The 18476-nt window shown below is 50.1% G+C and overlaps 1 protein-coding gene across 9 annotated transcripts in view; it reads left to right on the plus strand.

The window, feature by feature from the left end:
* LOC147627476 (uncharacterized) overlaps window positions 1-18054 on the plus strand; it is a 38912-nt gene extending 20858 nt beyond the window's left edge. The window contains exons 4-10 of one of the 9 annotated variants that reach the window (XR_015268246.1): window positions 14827-14871; window positions 15005-15094; window positions 16192-16293; window positions 16382-16626; window positions 16941-17074; window positions 17197-17271; window positions 17583-18054. Coding sequence is in view for 5 of the 9 variants with exons in the window: in XM_086814375.1 (XP_086670501.1) it covers window positions 14827-14871; window positions 15005-15094; window positions 16192-16293; window positions 16382-16626; window positions 17583-17604 (504 nt within the window). In the remaining 4 variants the exon portion in view is untranslated. Of the gene's footprint in view, window positions 1-14826; window positions 14872-15004; window positions 15095-16191; window positions 16294-16381; window positions 16627-16940; window positions 17533-17582 lie in introns of those variants that run through there. The other 8 variants (XR_015268248.1, XR_015268245.1, XR_015268247.1 and 5 more) reach the window with 8 other exon arrangements.
* Window positions 18055-18476: the final 422 nt, after the last annotated feature.

The following is an 18476-nucleotide window of genomic DNA, read 5'->3' on the forward strand; positions in this document are numbered from 1 at the left end:
TCTACAGCAGCATCAGAAAACCCCCTTTCCTCAACAAAAAATCAGAAAATTACCTGAGGTATTTGCTTCAATTTTTTGGAATTTGCATGTCCAATTTGCAATTGAGCAGGTACAATCATCAATTGAGCAGGTCAGGTGCCGAATTGCTCAATTTTTGAGCAAAATTGGCAAAATTGGGTGACATTGGTCACAATCAGGATCAATTTGCAGGAAATTGGATGTCAAAATTTGGGGCTTTTGATGTAATTGTGCAATTAAGCATTCATACATGCTGTATGAAGTGAGAAATCGCACATTCGGGCAAAATTGCAGCAAATTGCAGTGCAAATAAAGGGGCTTTTGTGCCGATTTGGTTGATTTGCATGCAGGCAATCGCATTTGATGCTTTGGGCAATGTGTTGATGCCTGACAAGCACTCAATGTGCTTGTAAATCAAGGGGCTTTCATGTATTGGATGTATATGTGGCCAGGGGGAAGCACCGTGAAGACTCTGGATGCCTTCATGTGCGTCAATGTACCATGTATGATCAGCAATTGATCTTAAATCAAGGGGCTTTTCAAGATTTTATGCTTGTTGAGCTTGGCAAAGCAGCAGGCAAGACTTTTATGCCTTGAATCCTCAAAAATCAGCTTGCAGTCAAGGGGCTTTTGCCCAATTTCTGTTCGGGACTGTTGTATGCAGTGTTCGGGACTGTAAAAGTCTGATTTTCACTCATTTGGACAGCCAAGAGAGCATTTATTGCTACTGTACCTGCTGGTACAGATTTGGTACAGCTTTGTACAAGTTTTGGCATGGCTGTACATTGATTTGAGTGAGGAAAAGGTTCAATTTCAGCTGCTGTACTTGTCGGTACAGGTTTGGTACATCATTGGTGAGCAATTGGTACTGTTGTACAGTACTTTGGAAGGGCAACAGAGCACATTTAAGGTGCTGTCCTAAATCTGCAGCAACCAGATTTTGGTGATTTCATCACATACAGTGGGAGTAAAGTTGCATTCGTGCTTCCGCAGTGGGAGATAAAGCTTGGGAGAACAACTGTGAGCACTTTGTGTGCTTTTGGTGCAGTGTTTGCACATTTTGCAGGGAGTCAGGCATTGACAGGTTACATATTGCTATGGCAACCACAGGTGAGAGCTCTTCATTGCTTCACATCAAGAAGCTTGAAGGCTCACATAACTATGATATTTGGCAAACCCAGTGCTATAATGTTTTGCTCCAGAAGAAGCAACACAAGCCTATCAAAGAAAGGGGTGTAATGCCCGCTTCTCTTACTGCTGAAGAGTGGGAAGATATGGATGAGTTGGCAAGATCCACCATCATGTTGTCTGTGTCAGACACTTTACTTTTCAGCATTTGAGAAGAGAAGACAGCTTGGGGAATGTGGCAGAGATTGCAGGACTTGTATGCCCAGCAAAGTGCCTCAAGCAAAGTGTATTGGTTGAAGAAACTCATAGGTCTTCAGATGAAGGAAGGGGCGTCTATGGCAGCCTATCTAAATGAGTTTAATGGTATTGTCAGCCAAGTTATAAATCAAAAGTTGGCAATGGACGATGAGTTCAAAGCCACTTTTCTCTTATGCACTTTGCCAGAGAGTTGGGACACATTCAGGACAGCCACTAGCAATTCGAATGCTATGCTGTCATATGCAGATGTTGAGGGTGCTCTTCTTCAAGAAGAGATGAACAGGAAAAACAATTCTGTTGGAAAGTCCAATGCAATGAATGCACGTGGGAGATCTCAGCAAAGGGGTAAAAGCCAAGAACGGGGAAGGAGCAAGTCCCGCTCCAAAAAGGACTTGGAATGCCATTATTGTGGCAAGAAGGGACACATCAAAAAGCAATGCTACAAATGGAAAAATGATCAAAAGGAAAAGGGAAAAGGCAAAGACAAAGACAAAGATGAAGCCAAAGATGTAAAGCCAAAGGGCAAAAGTGGAGTCAAGATTGAAGAAATCAATGTGTCACATGCAGGTGACAGTGAGGATGAGGTCCTATTCACGTCTTCACTTGATGCCCATTCACTTCTTACAGGTGGTCATGGTATGCACTCATGGATCATTGATTCAGGTGCCTTCTTTCATGTCACAGGTTGCAGAGAACTGTTTGTCAGGTATACTGCTGGCAATGAAGGAGTAGTTTATTTGGGTGATAACCATGCATGCAAGATTCTTAGCAGAGGTGATGTGAGGCTTGTGTTTTCAGATGGCTCACAGCTTATGCTCCATGATGACAGGCATGTGCCTGAGATCAAGAAGAATCTGCTTTCTACTGGACAGCTTGATGATGCTGATTATGTTACCACATTTGGTCGTGGAAAGTGGAAGATTAGTAAGGGCTCACTGGTTGTTGCCAGAGGCTCTAAGGTGGACACTCTTTACTTCATGCATGCAGGTGTTTGTCACCATGCTAATGTAAATGCAACCGAGCTGCTGGAAATCTCTATGTGGCATAGCCGGTTGGGACACATGAGTGTCAAAGGAATGGAGCAATTGTCTCGTTTTGGTTACTTGCCTTCTCTAAAGTTTTCAAGTTTTCAGTTTTGTGAGCATTGTATATATGGTAGGCAACTACAGTGCCCCCACAAGAAAGCTCTTGGACAGAAAGATGCTCAGTTAGAGCTTGTGCATACAGATGTATGTGAGATGCCTCAGCTTTCTTTGGGAGGGGCAAAATACTTTGTGTCTTTTATAGATGATGCCACACGCAAGGTGTGGGTTTATCCTTTTCGTTTGAAGAGTGATACATTCTCAGTGTTTCAGAAGTTTGTTGCTCATGTTGAGAATCAAACAGGCAAAACACTGAAGGCTTTGCGTTCCGACAATGGTGGAGAGTATATGTCCAAATAGTTTCAGGACTTTTGTGATGCTAAAGGCATCAAGAGGGAGCTCTCTACTCCTTATGATCCTCCACAAAACGGGACAGCAGAGAGGATGAATAGGACCATTCAGGAGAAGGCCCGTTCTATGTTGTCACATGCTGCATTACCTCATGGTTTTTGGACTGAAGCTGTTATGACAGCCGTTCACCTTATAAAAGGTCACCTAACACGAGGCTTGGTGGGAAAGTGCCAGAGGAAGTATGTACAGGGAAGCCTCCGTCATACAAGCACTTGAGAGTGTTTGGTTACGTTGCGTATGTGCACATACGCAGGGAAATGCGCACCAAGCTTGATCGTAAGTCTCACAAATGCATATTCCTAGGATATGGTGACAAAGGTGAAATGGGGTATAGACTTTGGGATCCCGTGAATAGAAAGATTATACGCAGCAATGATGTCATTTTTTATGAAACATGCATGTATAAGGAGCCTGCAAGGCAACAGGAGCCTAGCAGAGTCATCTTTGATGATGATGGACATCATGGACAACAACCAAGGGCTGTAAATCAGCCATTACAGCAGCAAAACCAGCCCTTAAATGGTGCTGAAAATGGTCCAAATGGACAGCTAGACATGGCAGAAGATATCCCTATGGATATACCACAGTTAGAGGAGATACCGGGCATGATTTTTCAGCCTTATGGCATGGAACAGGAGCCACCAATAGGTGATATGCAGGCCGGACAGCAACCTGCAAATGATGGTCATTGGGTACGGAGGTCCACAAGACCCTCCAGAGCCCCTGACAGGTTTGTTCCAGGGGTTGACTACTTGATGCTTACTGACTGTGGGGAGCCCTCATGTTATAAGGAGGCTTTACAGAGGGCAGACAAGGCTCTTTGGGAGCGTGCCATGAAGTCAGAGATGGATTCTCTGCACAAAAATGGAACATGGAAGTTGGTGCATTTGCTTGCAGGCAAGAAGGTTTTGCCATGCAAGTGGGTTTACAGGCTCAAAGTTGCACCAGATGCAAAGCCAAGATACAAAGCCAGGTTAGTGGCTAAGGGCTTCAAGCAGGAATATGGTGTGGACTTTGATGAGATCTTCTCTCCAGTGGTCAAAATGACCACACTTAGAGCTGTGTTAGCTTTGGTTGCACGTGATGATCTGGACTTGATTCAGATGGATGTGAAGACTGCTTTTCTTCACGGTGATCTCCATGAAGAGATATATATGCAACAGCCAGAGGGTTATGCAGTAAATGGAAAGGAGAAGCTTGTATGCAAGCTGAAAAAGAGTCTTTATGGGCTCAAACAGGCACCAAGGGAATGGTATCATAAATTTGATACATTCATGAAATCCCAGAAATTCAAAAGAAGTGACATAGATCACTGCTTATACACCAAGAAAGCTTTGGATGGCAGTCTATTGATCCTCATCTTGTATGTTGATGATATGTTGATTGCCGGGAAATCTCGTAAGGAGATGGATACCTTGAAGCAGAGGCTGCATCAAACCTTTGATATGAAGGATTTGGGTGATGCAAATCACATCTTGGGTATGCGGATACTTCGGGACAGAAATCAACATGTGTTGTATTTGTCTCAGAAGGAATACATTGGCAAAGTTTTGCAGAGGTTCAATATGGACGGGGGGAAGAAGACTAGTACTCCTTTGCCTCCATATGTGAAACTCAGTGCTATGGACAGCCCATAGTCAGATAGTGGCAGGGGTGATATGGCCAAGATTCCGTATGCTTCAGCTTGTGGCAGTCTCATGTATGCCATGGTTGCTACTAGGCCGGACATTGCATTTGCAGTGGGAGTGGTTTCTAGATACATGGCCAACCCTGGCAAGAAGCATTGGGAAGCAGTGAAAGGTGTCATGAGATACCTGAAGGGCACACAGGATATGTGCATATGTTTTGGCAAACAGGATGCATTAGTGCATGGTTACACGGATTCGGATTATGCCGGTCATCCAGATAACCGGAAGTCTACTACCGGTTATGTGTTTACATTCACAGGAGGTGCTGTGTCATGGATATCCAGGATGCAGAAGTGCACTGCCTTATCTACTACAGAGGCCGAGTATATTGCAGCCACAGAGGCTTGCAAGGAGGCATTATGGCTATCTCGGTTAGTGGTTGATTTGGGTTATACAGGGGATATTCCATTGTTGCATTGTGACAGTCAGAGTGCCATCCAATTGGCAAAGAATCCTGTCTTTCATGCAAAGACGAAGCATGTGGATGTGAAGTATCACTTCATCAGAGAGGTGATAGAGAACAAGCAAATTCAGCTTGTTAAGATTCGACAACCCGGCTGATCTGTTGACAAAGAGTTTGCCTCCGGAGCGGTTTGCTCATTGCAGACACTTGATGGGCATTGGATGAGGCCAGTTTCAGCCTTGATATGGCCTTGTATATTATCATGTACATGCTGATTTTTAGTTTTCCTTCATTTAAGGGCACTTTGCCTTTAAGTGGGAGGTTGTTGGGGTAAAGGCATTATGCCCACCCTTATAGTGTGTACAAGCCCATAAGTTATAGTACATAGTACACTTAGTACTTTTAATGTACTAAGTGCACTATGTGTACTAGTGCAATATACATGTGTGATAGGGGAGTCACACACTCATATCATGAGTTGACTTATCCCCACAACTCTCTCTCTCTCTCTCTCTCTCTCTCTCGTTCTCTCTGTGTATGTCTCCCACATGAATCTCTAACCCTAATTAACTCTCCCATTCACTCCCCCGCCATCTCTCCCCCCCCGCCTCCTTCTTCGCTTCCTCCCCCGCCATCTCTCCCCCCCCCACCTTTTCCTCCGCTTCGCGGCTCTCCCCCCCGCCTTCTCCCTCACCTCCCCCTCCGTCTCGCCCCTCCTCCCACCGCTAGCTCCCCTGCCTTAGCTCCCCCCCCCCCCCCCCCGCCCCCGCCATCCTCTCTCCTTCCGCCTTTCCGTTTCCTCGTAGGGCTGTGTCCCTCCCGTTGGTGACCCCGGTTTCTGGCCTTTTCCCTCTGGAGGACTCCATGGAAGCCGCTCCGACTACCCCTGCCGATTCCGGTCTCCGTTTGGAGTTCACAGATGCAGATCATCAGTTGTTTGTCTCCACAGTATCCGCTCTTGAGGCCTCCTCCTTGGTCTGCAAGATAGTGGGTAGCCGTCCGATGCGGAGAGAGCTTCGCGACCTTCTGCAAGGCAGCCTCGTTGGCGTGCCTGCCAAGATCGTCAGTGTCGATTTTTTGGGACGTGGCTACTACCAGGTGGATTTCGAGTCCCCCCAGGCAGCTCAGACGGTGCTGGCTCGGAGCCCCATTGCCCTCCGCTCATCCCGGGCGTTCCTGGCGCGATGGACCCACAGTTTCGACCCCGCTTCTGACCCGCTAGCAGGCGCGACAGGTTTCCCCATCACTATCTGCTTTCCTGGACTCCGCAGGGAGTACTTGCCCCTCTTGTCATCCATTGGCAAGGCGTTCGGGCAGGTGGTGGAGACGCCTCAGACAGCGGCTTCAGTGATAGCTCGGGCAGCAGGACTCCCGGCCATTCGCGTTGTGGTTCCGTCACCGGAGTCCCTCCCGAAGACGATCCTCCTCCCTTGTCTTTCTGGAGGACATCTGATACAGCGCGTGGAGTATTCGGGCCTCCCCGGCCAGTGTTACATCTGTCGGGAGATGGGCCACCTCGCACGCGCCTGTCCCCGCAAGGGGGTTCATCCTTCACGCTCTGCCGCCTGTGGACCCCCTTCAGGAGGCCCGAGGGGTGGCCATCCACCTCAGAGACCGGACATCCCTGGCTCGTCTCAGCAGGCGCCATCATCTGACGAGCAGGCCCCGGCGGAGGATGCCGCGCAGACCCAGGAGGCTGGCGGATTGCAGGAGGTTCGCCGGCGGAAACGCCCGGCCCGCAGGGACCGTCGCAGACGCCAGCAGGCAGCACAGGCTGGCGGACAGCGACTCCGGCTGGCGTCCAGGCACCTACCCGCACTTATGCTCCAATTAGGGATAGGCGGCCAGCAGGTCCCACCCCGATGGACGAGGATTTAGTCTCAATGCCCGTTGAGGCCGCCGGTGGAGCCCCCCACGTAGAGACCCCGCTCCCGCCCCCCCTCCGGCGGGGGCCCCGCCCCCTCCATGGAGCAGATTCCTGAGGATCCCGGGCCGCACTCTGCGACCCCCGGCCCCTCTTCCCCTCACTCGGAGAGCACTCCTTCCACCCCCCCCTCTCCCCCCCCCAGCCTCCCCCCCTTCCGCCTCCCCCGGCGGCCCCCCCTAACACCTCTCCTCTGGCAGATGCCTCTCCATCCTCTCCTCGCTCTCCCCCCTCCTCTCCGCGAGCCACCATCCCTCCCTCGGCCTCTCCAGGATACTCCTCCAGACCACCCACTGCCCCGGGGCAGCGCAGTTGGGTAGGCCAGAGTTCAGCGGCTGTTCCACCGCCACTCCGGGCCGGTGGAGATGGCGATCCTAGCTTCGCCCGCCACAGAGTTCTCTCCAGCCTCCCCTGGGGGGCCCCCGCGAGTGATGGGGCTCCCAGTGGATTACGGTTTTTTCAGGTGTCTCCAGCTGGATGCTGGCCCGTTCGAGACACTGGTCGTGCCCTTGCGAGTTTGCGTGGTGTGCCATCCCTCTCGTTCTCCTTCAGTGGTGAGCAGCATGGTGGCCTTCTCCTTTCCTCTCAGTGTTTCCCCAGGCACAGCATGGGATTGCAACTCTGTAGAGGAAGTTTTGCGTGATCAGATACTGGAGTTTTCTCACCACTTCAGTGACTTGGGGCTCACGGACCTATTGCAGACCCGTTTACACTCAGCCCGCATGAGCTTGTTTGGTATAGGAGATTGGCGGGCGGATCCGGTCCACACCTCAGTTGAGGCGGTGCTATTGATTCTCCTCCACGCCGCCCCGAGGATGCAGCCTACCTTTAGATACATATATGCAGAGGATTGGTCTCACGCCTATGCCTTGGACAAGGCGAAGGTGGAGTGGGGCTGGACACAGAGACAGGTCACCCTCTTTTTGGAGAGACTCCGCACCCGGACAGACAGTGACTATTCTCCCTCCAAGCCGGCGCCCAAGACTCACAGAGTGGAGGGCAGCTCATCCGGGCTGGCTGAGAGGGGTGAGCCAGTGGCGGCTGCTTCACTTGACATAGCTCATCCATGAGGATCCTCTCATGGAACATCCAGGGTCTTGGTGGATCTCGTTGCTACATTGGTCGGGGCAGACTTCGCCAGGAGATCCAGAGGGCTCTCATTGGAGGACCCATAGATATCCTTTTCATCCAGGAGCACCACCTTTCTGCCCGGCGTACCCGCACCTGCGGGAAGATCTTGCCGGGCAGGAGTCACACTTTTTGGTCACCGGCATATGGCTCCCAGGTGAACCAGGGTGGAGTATGCATCTCAGTCAGCGAGCAGCTTCTATCCGAGGTTGTGGATTCTGGCACTCTGGTCCAGGGTCAAGCGCAGTGGATCATCCTTCGGGTTGGGGAAGACCGCATTGGCTTCCTCAACTTCTACGCCCCTAATGGGGCGACCGGGAGAGCTGAGTTCTGGAGCACCATTAGGCAGTCCCTCCCCATGGCAGACCATTGGTGCCTAGGGGGGGATTGCAACATGCTGGAGGATGCAGCGGACAGGATGGGGGGCAGTCAGGAGACCATTCATGGGCCGGAGCTCGCTGCCTGGGAGGAACTAGTGCTGCAGGTGAGAGGCCAGGATCCGTGGACTCTCCCGGAGTTTGGCAGGTTGCAGGGGAGTTGATCTTTCTCGCGCTCGGATAGACGGGCCACAGGAGTTAACCTTTCTCGCATCGACAGGTTTTACATTGATGAGTGGGCTTGCGATAGAGGTGGCACTGTGGGTATACTTGCAGGCTCCTCGTTTTCAGACCACTTTCCAGTGCTTCTCCAGATCGAGGACCCTACGAGAGGAGAGCGAGGCCAGAGCGTCCGGATTCCAGATTGTCTCATAGAGGAGCCCGAGATTGCGTTGAGCAGGTCTGGCAGGAGCTTCAGTTCAGGAGAGGATCGGCAGCCAGCGATCTTGACAGGGGTTTGCAGGAGATCAGTAGGATGCTCAAACAGGCTGCCCTGGACCGTCTGGAGGCTTTCAGAGAGCAGGAGAGGAGCCTGCGGAGGAGTCTAGCTTCCCTTCAGAGACTTCAGGAGAGGGATCCTACGAGCCCTTGGATTTCAGAGCAGATGGAGTCAGCTCGCACAGAGATCAGATCCATCGAGGAGAGGAGGGTGGAGTTCCGATTCCATGCTCGGGCTTCTTTTTGGACACAGGCTGGAGACAGAGTGACTCGAGATTTCTTTGAGGCGACAGGGCCTCGCTTCAGATGAGAGGGTCTCAGGCGTCTTCGGCAGGCTGATGGCCAGGTAGTGGTGGATCCCCCCAGGGTTCGGGCGATCGCCACAGATTTTTACAGGGATCTGCTCTCTGCTGAGCCAGCAGATGACAGGGTGAGAGAGGCTCGGGAGGCAGTCTGGAGCTTCACGAGACCGGTTGTGCCGGCCCATTTGCAGCACTCCCTTCTCTCCCCCTTCTCGGATACGGAACTGGAGGAGGCCCTTCAGGCACTTCCTCGAGGCAAATGCCCAGGAGAGGACGGTCTCTCAGTGGCTTTCTTCCAGAGGTACTGGGGTCTCTTGCATAGGGGTTTCAGATTGGCATTCCAGGAGATCATGGAGTCGGGAGACATGCCGGACAGCATGGCAGAGGGGTTGATCCCATAGTCACATGGGAACGCCGTTCCATTGGTGTGGAACGGGGGAACGTGGAGGAATGGAACTTGGGAACGGCGGAACGTGGAGCAACGTTTTTTTTATTTTTTTATTCCCTGATTTGCGAAACGGCACCGTTAACGTTTTTTTTTTCCACGTTCTGGCCGCCGGCAGCGTAATAGCGTATCCTTCTTTTTTTTTTTTGAATAGAAGGGTTACGGGTGCCCAACGTTTTGGGCACCCTTTGTATTTTAAAAAAAAAACGTATACCTGCTTTGAGCGCCGCCGCCGACCCCTAAAAAAAAACATGGGAAAAAAAAATAGATTATGCAACGTTAAAAAAAAATGTTGAAAGACGACCTGCCAGGCTGCCCTGCAACGTTCAAAAAAAAAACGTCAATATCAACGTTAAAAAAAAAAACGTACCTCTCTGAGAACTTATAAAAACCTGCAGAGTGCAGCTGCAAGTACAGTGTGCATAGCCAAGTACAATCTCTCTCTCTCATTATTCATAGCCAAGTACATTGTACAATCTCTCTCTCTCTCTCTCTCTCTCTCTCATAAGGGAACCAAGACAGCTTTCTCTCTCTCATAGCCAAGTACAATCTCTCTCTCAAAGCCAAGTACAATCTCTCTCTCTCTCTCTCTCTCTCTCTCTCTCTCTCTCATATAATGTCTACTCATGTGTATTGAAATATGATAACGTGTCGTTCCGGATCCCGTTCCGGATTGCAAGGGGTCCCGTTCCCGTTCCGGATTGGCCCCTCATTCCCATATCCGTTCCTGTTCCCTGGTGACTATGGTTGATCCACTTGATCCCCAAAGAGGGAGGAGACAGACTGGGGATTAGACAGTGGAGACCGATCACCTTGCTAGGCACGGCCTACAAGGTCCTAGCTAAGGCGATCAGCAGGCGGCTTCAGCCTCACCTTCCGGACATCATCCACTCCACGCAGACTGGCTTCATCCAGGATAGGAGCATCTTGGATAACATCTTCTCTTTCTGGGAGGCTACGGCTTTGGCTAGATTTCGGCAGGAGGATCTGGCAGTGCTCCTACTCGACTTCGAGAAGGCATATGATCGGGTGGACTGGGCCTTCTTGGAAGGCACTATGGAGAGGATGGGCTTCCCCCCTCAGTGGATCCGTGGGGTCTCTGCACTCTACACATCGGCTCATAGCCAGGTGCTGATACAGGGCGTGCGCGGAGAGAGGTTCCAGCTCTCGCGCTCGGTGCGGCAGGGGTGCCCCTTGGCGCCCTTTCTTTTTCTTTTTGTGGCGGAGGCCATGAGCACTTTCTTGACGGCACAGGATACAGGTTTGCGGGGCCTCCAGCTCCCCATCCGCACCTCGGAGGAGCTCCTAGACTCGGAGTTTGCGGATGACACTGCTGTCTATCTTCAGGGAGGGGAGGAGAACCTCCGCTGCTTTGCCTCAGCCATGGACAGGTTTTGCAGAGCCTCGGGCGCTTTGATCAACTGGCACAAGTCGTGTGGGTTGTGGGTCAGTTCTGTGCCCCCCCTGACTTGGAGGCCAGTTGATGGGTTTCAGTGGCTGCCCCCCGGCACTACAGTGCGCTATTTGGGATGCTATGTGGGCATCGACATATCTCCGGAGCAGCAGATAGCCCCCCTTCTTCTGAGCATTCGGAAGAAGCTTCTGTATTGGAGTACCGCTCGTTTATCTTTGGCTGGCCGAGTGGTTGTGGCCAACCAGGTTCTGCTAGCTACCATGTGGTACATCACTTCTTGCTGGGCCTTCTCTCGGGCGTGCATTGGCCAGGTGCAGAGGCTCATCAGGAACTTTCTTTGGTCCGGTGGCGACGGGCGGCCCGCCAGGGCCAAGGTGGCATGGGCTGTGATCACTCAGCCGAGGGAGAGAGGCGGCCTGGGCATAGTTGATCCTATTTGTCAGAGCCGGGCTTTGCTTGGCAAGTTGGTGGTTCGTGGCCTCTTACCAGGCGCTGAGCCGTGGAAGGAGTTTCTTGTTTCCAGGATTCTCAGCCGCACTCCTTCTCTTAGCGGCCCCTGGACCCCCAGCATCAGGTGGATCTTTACAGAGCAGCGATCCAGAGGAGTGGGCCTTGGTTTCGAGGAGCGTTTTGCAGCTAGCCTTCTGAGGGCCTGGGAGCATGTGAGGCCGTCACTCTTCCAGACTCCCCCGGGCACCGATGAGGAGCGCCTGAGGCAGCCATTGATCTGGAACCCCTTGATCCGACTTCCCAGTGGTCATATGGTTGGATCGCGATCTCATGTGTCGTGGGGTCCGTTGAGCTCCGGCCCAGCCCAGTCCTTAGACGACTGGATATGTTTTCAGCAGCTGCCTCTAGAGGTTCAGGAGAGGAGACTCAGCGGGATGAGGGGCAGAGAGTTGATGAGGCAGGACAGTGGCGGACTCCAGTACAGGACCCTCCACCTCCACAGTGGATGGGCGTCTTTACTCGGCATGAGGTCCTTCTAGCGGTCTGCGGCTCAGCAGAGAGAGTCGCCCCACTCACCTTCGAGGTGGGAGAGGGAGGCCAGCTTCAGAGGACCCGACTAGATTTGGATGAGTTCCAGGGTTGTATCTTTCAGAGGGTGCGGGTGGTCGGCTTTCATCAGAGACAGTGGCATGTAGACCCCTCACCGGCCTCGATAGGGGAGGACTATTCTTGGAGATTATGGGCTTGGGACAGCAGGCCTCTTATTCGCCTTCAGTGGGATCCAGGCGAGTGGCTTTGGCGAGATCCCTACTCCGCCCCTACCAGCCCAGGCACCCCCTTTTTTCAGTACACAGCGAGGCTGGGGCGGCGGATCCAGAGGCACAGGATAGCGGGCACCCCGGCAGCGGCTGAGCATTGGCGGCGATAGGGGCTCTCCCCTGCCTTCCTTAGGGACTTCTGGCAGCACCTTTGGTCCAGCTTCCGGCCCCGGAAGGTGACGCTTTTTCTCTGGCTTACAGCGCATAGAGGACTGGCTGTGGGGGCTTGGCTAGCTTTCGGTAGACACCCAGCGTCCTGCCCGCGGTGCGGCCATGCACAGGAGTCGCAGCGGCATTGCTTATGGGATTGCCCACAGGCACAGCAGGTCTGGCAGCGCGCTCTCAAGATGGTTTTTGCAGGCTCGCCAGGTGAGATGATGGTGACGTGGGGTGCGGTGGCTTGGGCCACGGACAGCGGCCCGGCCCTTGGATACGAGGACGTCCCTAGCAGTGTGACCATCCAGGTCTCTGACAGGGCGATGGCGGTGGTTCCGACGCCAGACTTCTCTTCGGCAGTTTCCCAGGAGGGGGACGGACATAGATAGGAGATGATCAGCAGCATGACGGCTTGGCACATATGGAGAGCCCGATGCAGGGAGGCCATAGACCGCCAGGCGACTCCACCGGCGGAGGTCATACAGGCCCTCTGGGTGGACATCATTCACACCTTGAGAGGACACTGAGGGAAACTTCAGGGCGACTCGGATCGCATGAGAGATCGCCGCAAGGTGTTCCTCCGCACTTGGCAGCCTGGCTCTTTTCTCATCGCGAGGGGCGAGGATGTCACTTGGCACTACAGGCCTCCAGTTTGGCTCTTCTCACCTCCCGCATGTACTACTAGGTACCCCCCCCCCCCCCCCCCCAGAGAGCGGCCAGCCACGGGGGTGGAGCTCCGGTGTTCACTGTGTTTATTATCCCTCCTTGTGAGGTGAGCTTTGTAGCCTTATGGCGTTTTCTCATTAACTAATAGAAGGATCGTTTTTCCAAAAAAAGAAAAAAAGAAAAAAAAAAGACATACCTCTTGGGGATCTCACTCATCCGATGACAGACTTGTAGAGGGCAATGATGCTCCAAACCATGTGACATGCCAGATGGGACTCCTATCTCCTATAGATGGTGTAGGAGATGGGCTCGGGGTATAGTATCAAGAGCTTTGCGGAAATCCACAAAGCAGTAGTAAATCCTCTGATGACGTGCTTTGCCCTCCTCAATGGGTGAAGATGTGGTCAAGGGTAGAGTAGCTCCTTCGAAAGCATGCCTGTCTCGAGGCTCTGCATCCTTGTCTCTCTACAAATGAACTGAGCTCTGCCTCTAACACCAATCCATAGAATTTGGCCAATGTGTGGCCCAATCATTATCGTCTTGTAGTTATTAGGATCAAGTGGATCTACTGCTTTGAGGATGGGGGTGATGGTGTTAGTGGACCAAGAGGGTGGAAATCCTTCACAAAGGGCTCTATTGAGCATGTAGGCTAGTAGGGGTGCGAGGGTATCATGGGCGTGTGAGATGTACTCGGCAGTGAGTCCCTCGTGATCCTAGGCCCTCCCGTTACGTAATCTACGGATGGCCTTGAGGACCATACCCTTCGTGAAGAAGGCGGAGGCGGTGGAGTGGGGATCCAGGGGTGGGGCCAAAGGTGGCTTATGGGGGATATGATAGAGGGAGCATGCATAGGAGTGCCATGTGTCCGGGCAGGTGATAGGTGTGGGCGTTCTCGGAGTTTCCTCCAAGCTTGTTTGCCGTCTGGCCCTAAGAAGAGTCGGTATAATTCATCCTCTTTCCGAGCATAGAAGTCCGGTTTCTTGCATTGGGTGAGGCATTGTGAAATCCGTTGTGCTTGGCACTTCGTGATTTGCCCAATGTGTACCTCATGCTCAAGACGGGAGCGTGTGGCTCGGCATTTGTTCCCATACCAACAGTTATAGGGCATAGAACTGCAGGGTGGCTTGGCGGTAGACTTCCGCGTGCAGATGAAAGAAGCGGTGGCAGATGTGGAGAATGCTGGTGAGCTGTGATGTGAGGGCGGGTGGACAAAAAGATCCACATCCTGGAGGTGGCAGTAGATGTGGCCGGAGTAAATAGGGTCAAGCTTGTGATCAAAATGGACTTGGTGTAATGTGAGATGGGGGGTGATGGTGGTGGAGATCTGGACCTTCTCATCAGCTCTAGATCAGGTGTATTGGTTTTCTCTTGCCGAGAGACGAAACATTTTTACATAAAACCTGAAAAACTCGAAACATTTCTTTTGGCTATGTCATATTGAGTCAACATTTTAATGATTTGCATATCCAAAGAATGTTCGCTCATCAATTAAATACGACCTAAATCTTGTAAGATTGTCTTCATACAGAAACTTTGCAATTGATTCAGCCTCGTCATCTTTTAATGGTCGTCATTCATCACCTTGATGCAAGATGTCATGAATTCTTGAGCGGAGGAGGAGTTTGTATAGTCACTCTAAAGTTGCACCCCCGATTTGCAGTTCACATAACTCTTGTAGCATCTTTGTATGGAAAGTCAATGGAATATTGTTCTTGTGCAGGTTGGTTATGATCTTGTCACAGAAGATGGGAATTATCTAGGAAAGGTAAGTGATATGATGGTGGGCCCTTGGTCTAGCATGTGCTTGAGAAGAACCATTGCCTCTAGCTCTTCCAACTTCCAAGGTTTGGATTTTCTTATTGCTTTGAAATTCTGATAAAGCTGTTTTTCCATGCAAGGTTCGTGATTACAGTTTCAATCTTCAAGACGGTAAGGTCACATCGTTGGAGTTTGACTCCTTAGGGTTCTCTTTGGTGCCTTCAAGTTTGGTAAGATCTGCCTCCAACCTAAAAATTTCTGGTTGTAATTAGTGATTGCTTTGGACTATTTGCCTTGCTGCTTGGGCAAATGAGTAACAAGTGGCATTTGCTGGATTTTTCGGACATCTGATTCTTTTCATCACCTAGTTTGGAACGGCTGTCTTGTTATAAACATGGGGGAATGGTCATAAATGAGTTCCATAAGCCCCTCGTTGTAAACCAAAAGATCTCTTTATTGGTGAATTGCGAACATAAAATAGTCATGGCTGCTTCTCTTCAAGAGATTGAAAGGGGTTGCTCGTCCATGGCTGGCTGCTTTTGGACGGACACTACGTATTTTGCGGTGGGGGGCACAGCCAGTTTGGAGTCATTAACATCCACCATTGTGAAGCATGGAATGTAAGTGGCTTCCATACCTTTTAAATGTTCAGTCAGGCTGCACCAGCGCTCCAGGGCTGCACGGGAATTGCCCTGTGCGCGTTTCCATTGGCTGTGAAGCTATTAATGTGATTTTAGTCCAAACTGTGTCAACTGCTCCTCACTAGTGGGAGAGAAACAACCCCTTCCATGGCATCCTTGCACCAGGCATGCCCAATGTGTGAAACTATGAGATTCGTGATAATCTCTCACTTGCAGTCTTGGGGTGCAGAGAATCACCACAGTTTCAGTGGGACCTGACAGGCTTCTTTGGTAATGGTCATGTGCTGGTCCAAGGGAAGAATCAGGCCTTCAATGTCCTCCTTTGCATCATATGCGTTACTTGTTCATACTTTTAAATAAAAGCACATTGAAAAACAAAGGACGTGAGTCCTGCTGCTTGAAGCCCTTGCTTTGGAGAGAGTTGACATCAATGTGGAACAGAGTAGAGACCTTACCGGGTTCTGTTAGAGATGCTCAAGAGCCCCAAAAACAAGTATATACAGCTTTTTAAACTGCATATTGTGTCTTGGACAGCCACAAATGGTGGAGAAGCCAAGCAAAAGATTGAAAAAGAAGTAGAGAAATGGGTACAGTTACATTGAGTAGGTTCTCTCTTGCATTTTCTGTTCTTTTTAGTTTTGTTACTGTTGGCCTGTATGACCGCAATGTGGACAAATGTCTGTCAGATTAGTACGTACCGGTTGGATGCTGAAGAAGTAACCGAAGTTTTGTCTGACACCATTTTGGTCAAACAAGGATCTGAATCACGCATCAGAAGGCTAACCAAGGTTTTTGTGAGATGATTTACTGTGTGTTTTTGTTGTTCGTTCCTGTTTTTCATTATAGAAAGGTTTACATTGTTGTGTGTTTTGGCAGGGGTTTTGGCAGCTCCCTAGAGATCAGGAAAAAGCTCAAAGTCAAAAGACGGCAAGAAGCCGAAGACCCAAGAGAAACCCATCTGCAGGCAAGCAAATGTTTCCACAGTCCAGGCAGTTGCCACCAAGCAGGAGCTCAGGTTTTCTTGAGGAAGCTGAGTTGGAAGGTCTGGATACGGATACAAGGACAGAACTAGGAGATCGTCATTGGCTGCCAATGGACTACAGCTCTCCACAATACAAAAGGTAGGTAGTGTGACGATTATGATCTGCCTGTAGGTCTCTCTCTGTACATATATGGTACCCAGTGTGCTCTTATACGTCACCCAGGAGAAGTGTTCCATACTCTCAAATAGTGGCTAAAGAAGACTCTTCCTATTCTAAATAGTGGCTAAAAAAGAGCACTCCCAGGTTGAACTTTTCTCTAGACATGGTTTTGTAGTTTTAGCAATAAAATTTCATGTCAAAATATTGGATTATCTCATAATATATATACATCCATGCCATTCTTCTGTATCCTGACTGAGCATACCCGATCCATTTGTGTTTTCTTGGCATAGATTATATGTGTAAGCTCGCTCTTGCAAAATTTACTGACAGATGATACCTCGAGGAGATCAGCACATTCTTCATTATCAGAACCATTTTCTACTTAGAGAACATAAAAAGCATCATTGGCAGCTACTACTTTGAAGTAAAAGATAAGATGCTGAAATCACAACCCTTTGTTGAAGTAACACGATTTGTTCTTTGTAGATAATTTACTTTGCCAAGTTGAGCAATGTAGAACCCACTTTCTTCAGTGATGCTTTGTAGGAAACAAGGCCCATATACACCTACGACAAAATTGGAGTCTAGAAAGTAAATGATTGTAAGACTTTCAGATGACAGGTAGATTAAGTTTAGATCTTTTGCAATGATTCTACATATGCTTGTTTATTGCTTCCTGGGCTATAGCCCAGCAGTAGCGCCCATGCCTCCCAGCGCGGAGGTATCGGGTTCCAATCTACCACTAGGCCCATGCCTCCCAACGCAGAGGTATTGAGTTTGAATCTACCTTAGTGGTATTGAAGTCTTATACCCACTCACTTGAAAAAAAAAAGACACATGTATTAAGCATGTCATGAAGCTTTACCATGGGGTTGTTTTTAACACCGATCACTGTAATTACTAATAACTTTTCTTGTGTGGTGAAACTACAGGTTTAAGGAGGACCATTCTTGAATCAGTGAAAGTACCATTCCTTGTGTTACATTGAAGTGTTTTGAGATAGAATGGATATGTGAAAATTTATTTTTATGTCACAAGTGTTTACTGACATGCCCTTGCAAAAGCCTGCTCCTTCCTCTTTTGCCCCTCTTTTAAGTTGATATGAAGGCAAAGGGTTCCGATACCTTGTAGGATGGTGAAATATAAGGGTTGGGTAGAATCAATGGCTTCCATATAAGTGTAGAGGCTAAGGGATAGTGGCATCAGTGAACCACGCTTGTCATTGTTGCGTATATATTAGGGTAATTTTACTGCCCTCGGCAAATATTTTGATAATTCTCACTAGTGCATCAGTTAACTGGCCGTGTGATAGGCTTATTACTACTGAGCTAGAGGGCCCCTTTGTGTTCATCCCTGTTCACATGATATGCTTTCCTCTAATTTTAATAAATTGTGACTTCACCACGAGGGCATGTGGGCAATCTTGTAGAGCTTTTCACTAGGAATATTGAACTATAAATGATTGACAAGTAGGCATTTGCCAAGTGGCAAATAGATAGTAGTAAGTTGTGAAAAATGTTGTATTTGAGGAGTGGCAATGGCGTGTTGGGATGAGTGGTATGTGTACCACTGGAGAGTTGTGTGTGTGTGTGTGTGTGTGTGTGTGAGAGAGAGAGAGAGAGAGAGAGCCAGAGAGCGCGTGTTTGTGTGTGAGTACCTTGTGCATTGTGCGTTCTAATTTCTTGCTTCCATGTGTGAGAGGAGTGACAGAGTGAGAGAGAGTGAGAGTGAGAGGAGGAGTGTGAGTGAGAGAGAGAGTGAGAAGTGAAGCACTGTGCTGAGTGACACATCAAAGAAGCAAAGCAAAGGAGCCAGCTACCAAACGG

Source organism: Cibotium barometz, chromosome 20 (assembly GCF_041138505.1).
Source record: "Cibotium barometz isolate CiBa-2024 chromosome 20, ASM4113850v1, whole genome shotgun sequence".
Classification (NCBI taxonomy): domain Eukaryota; kingdom Viridiplantae; phylum Streptophyta; class Polypodiopsida; order Cyatheales; family Cibotiaceae; genus Cibotium; species Cibotium barometz.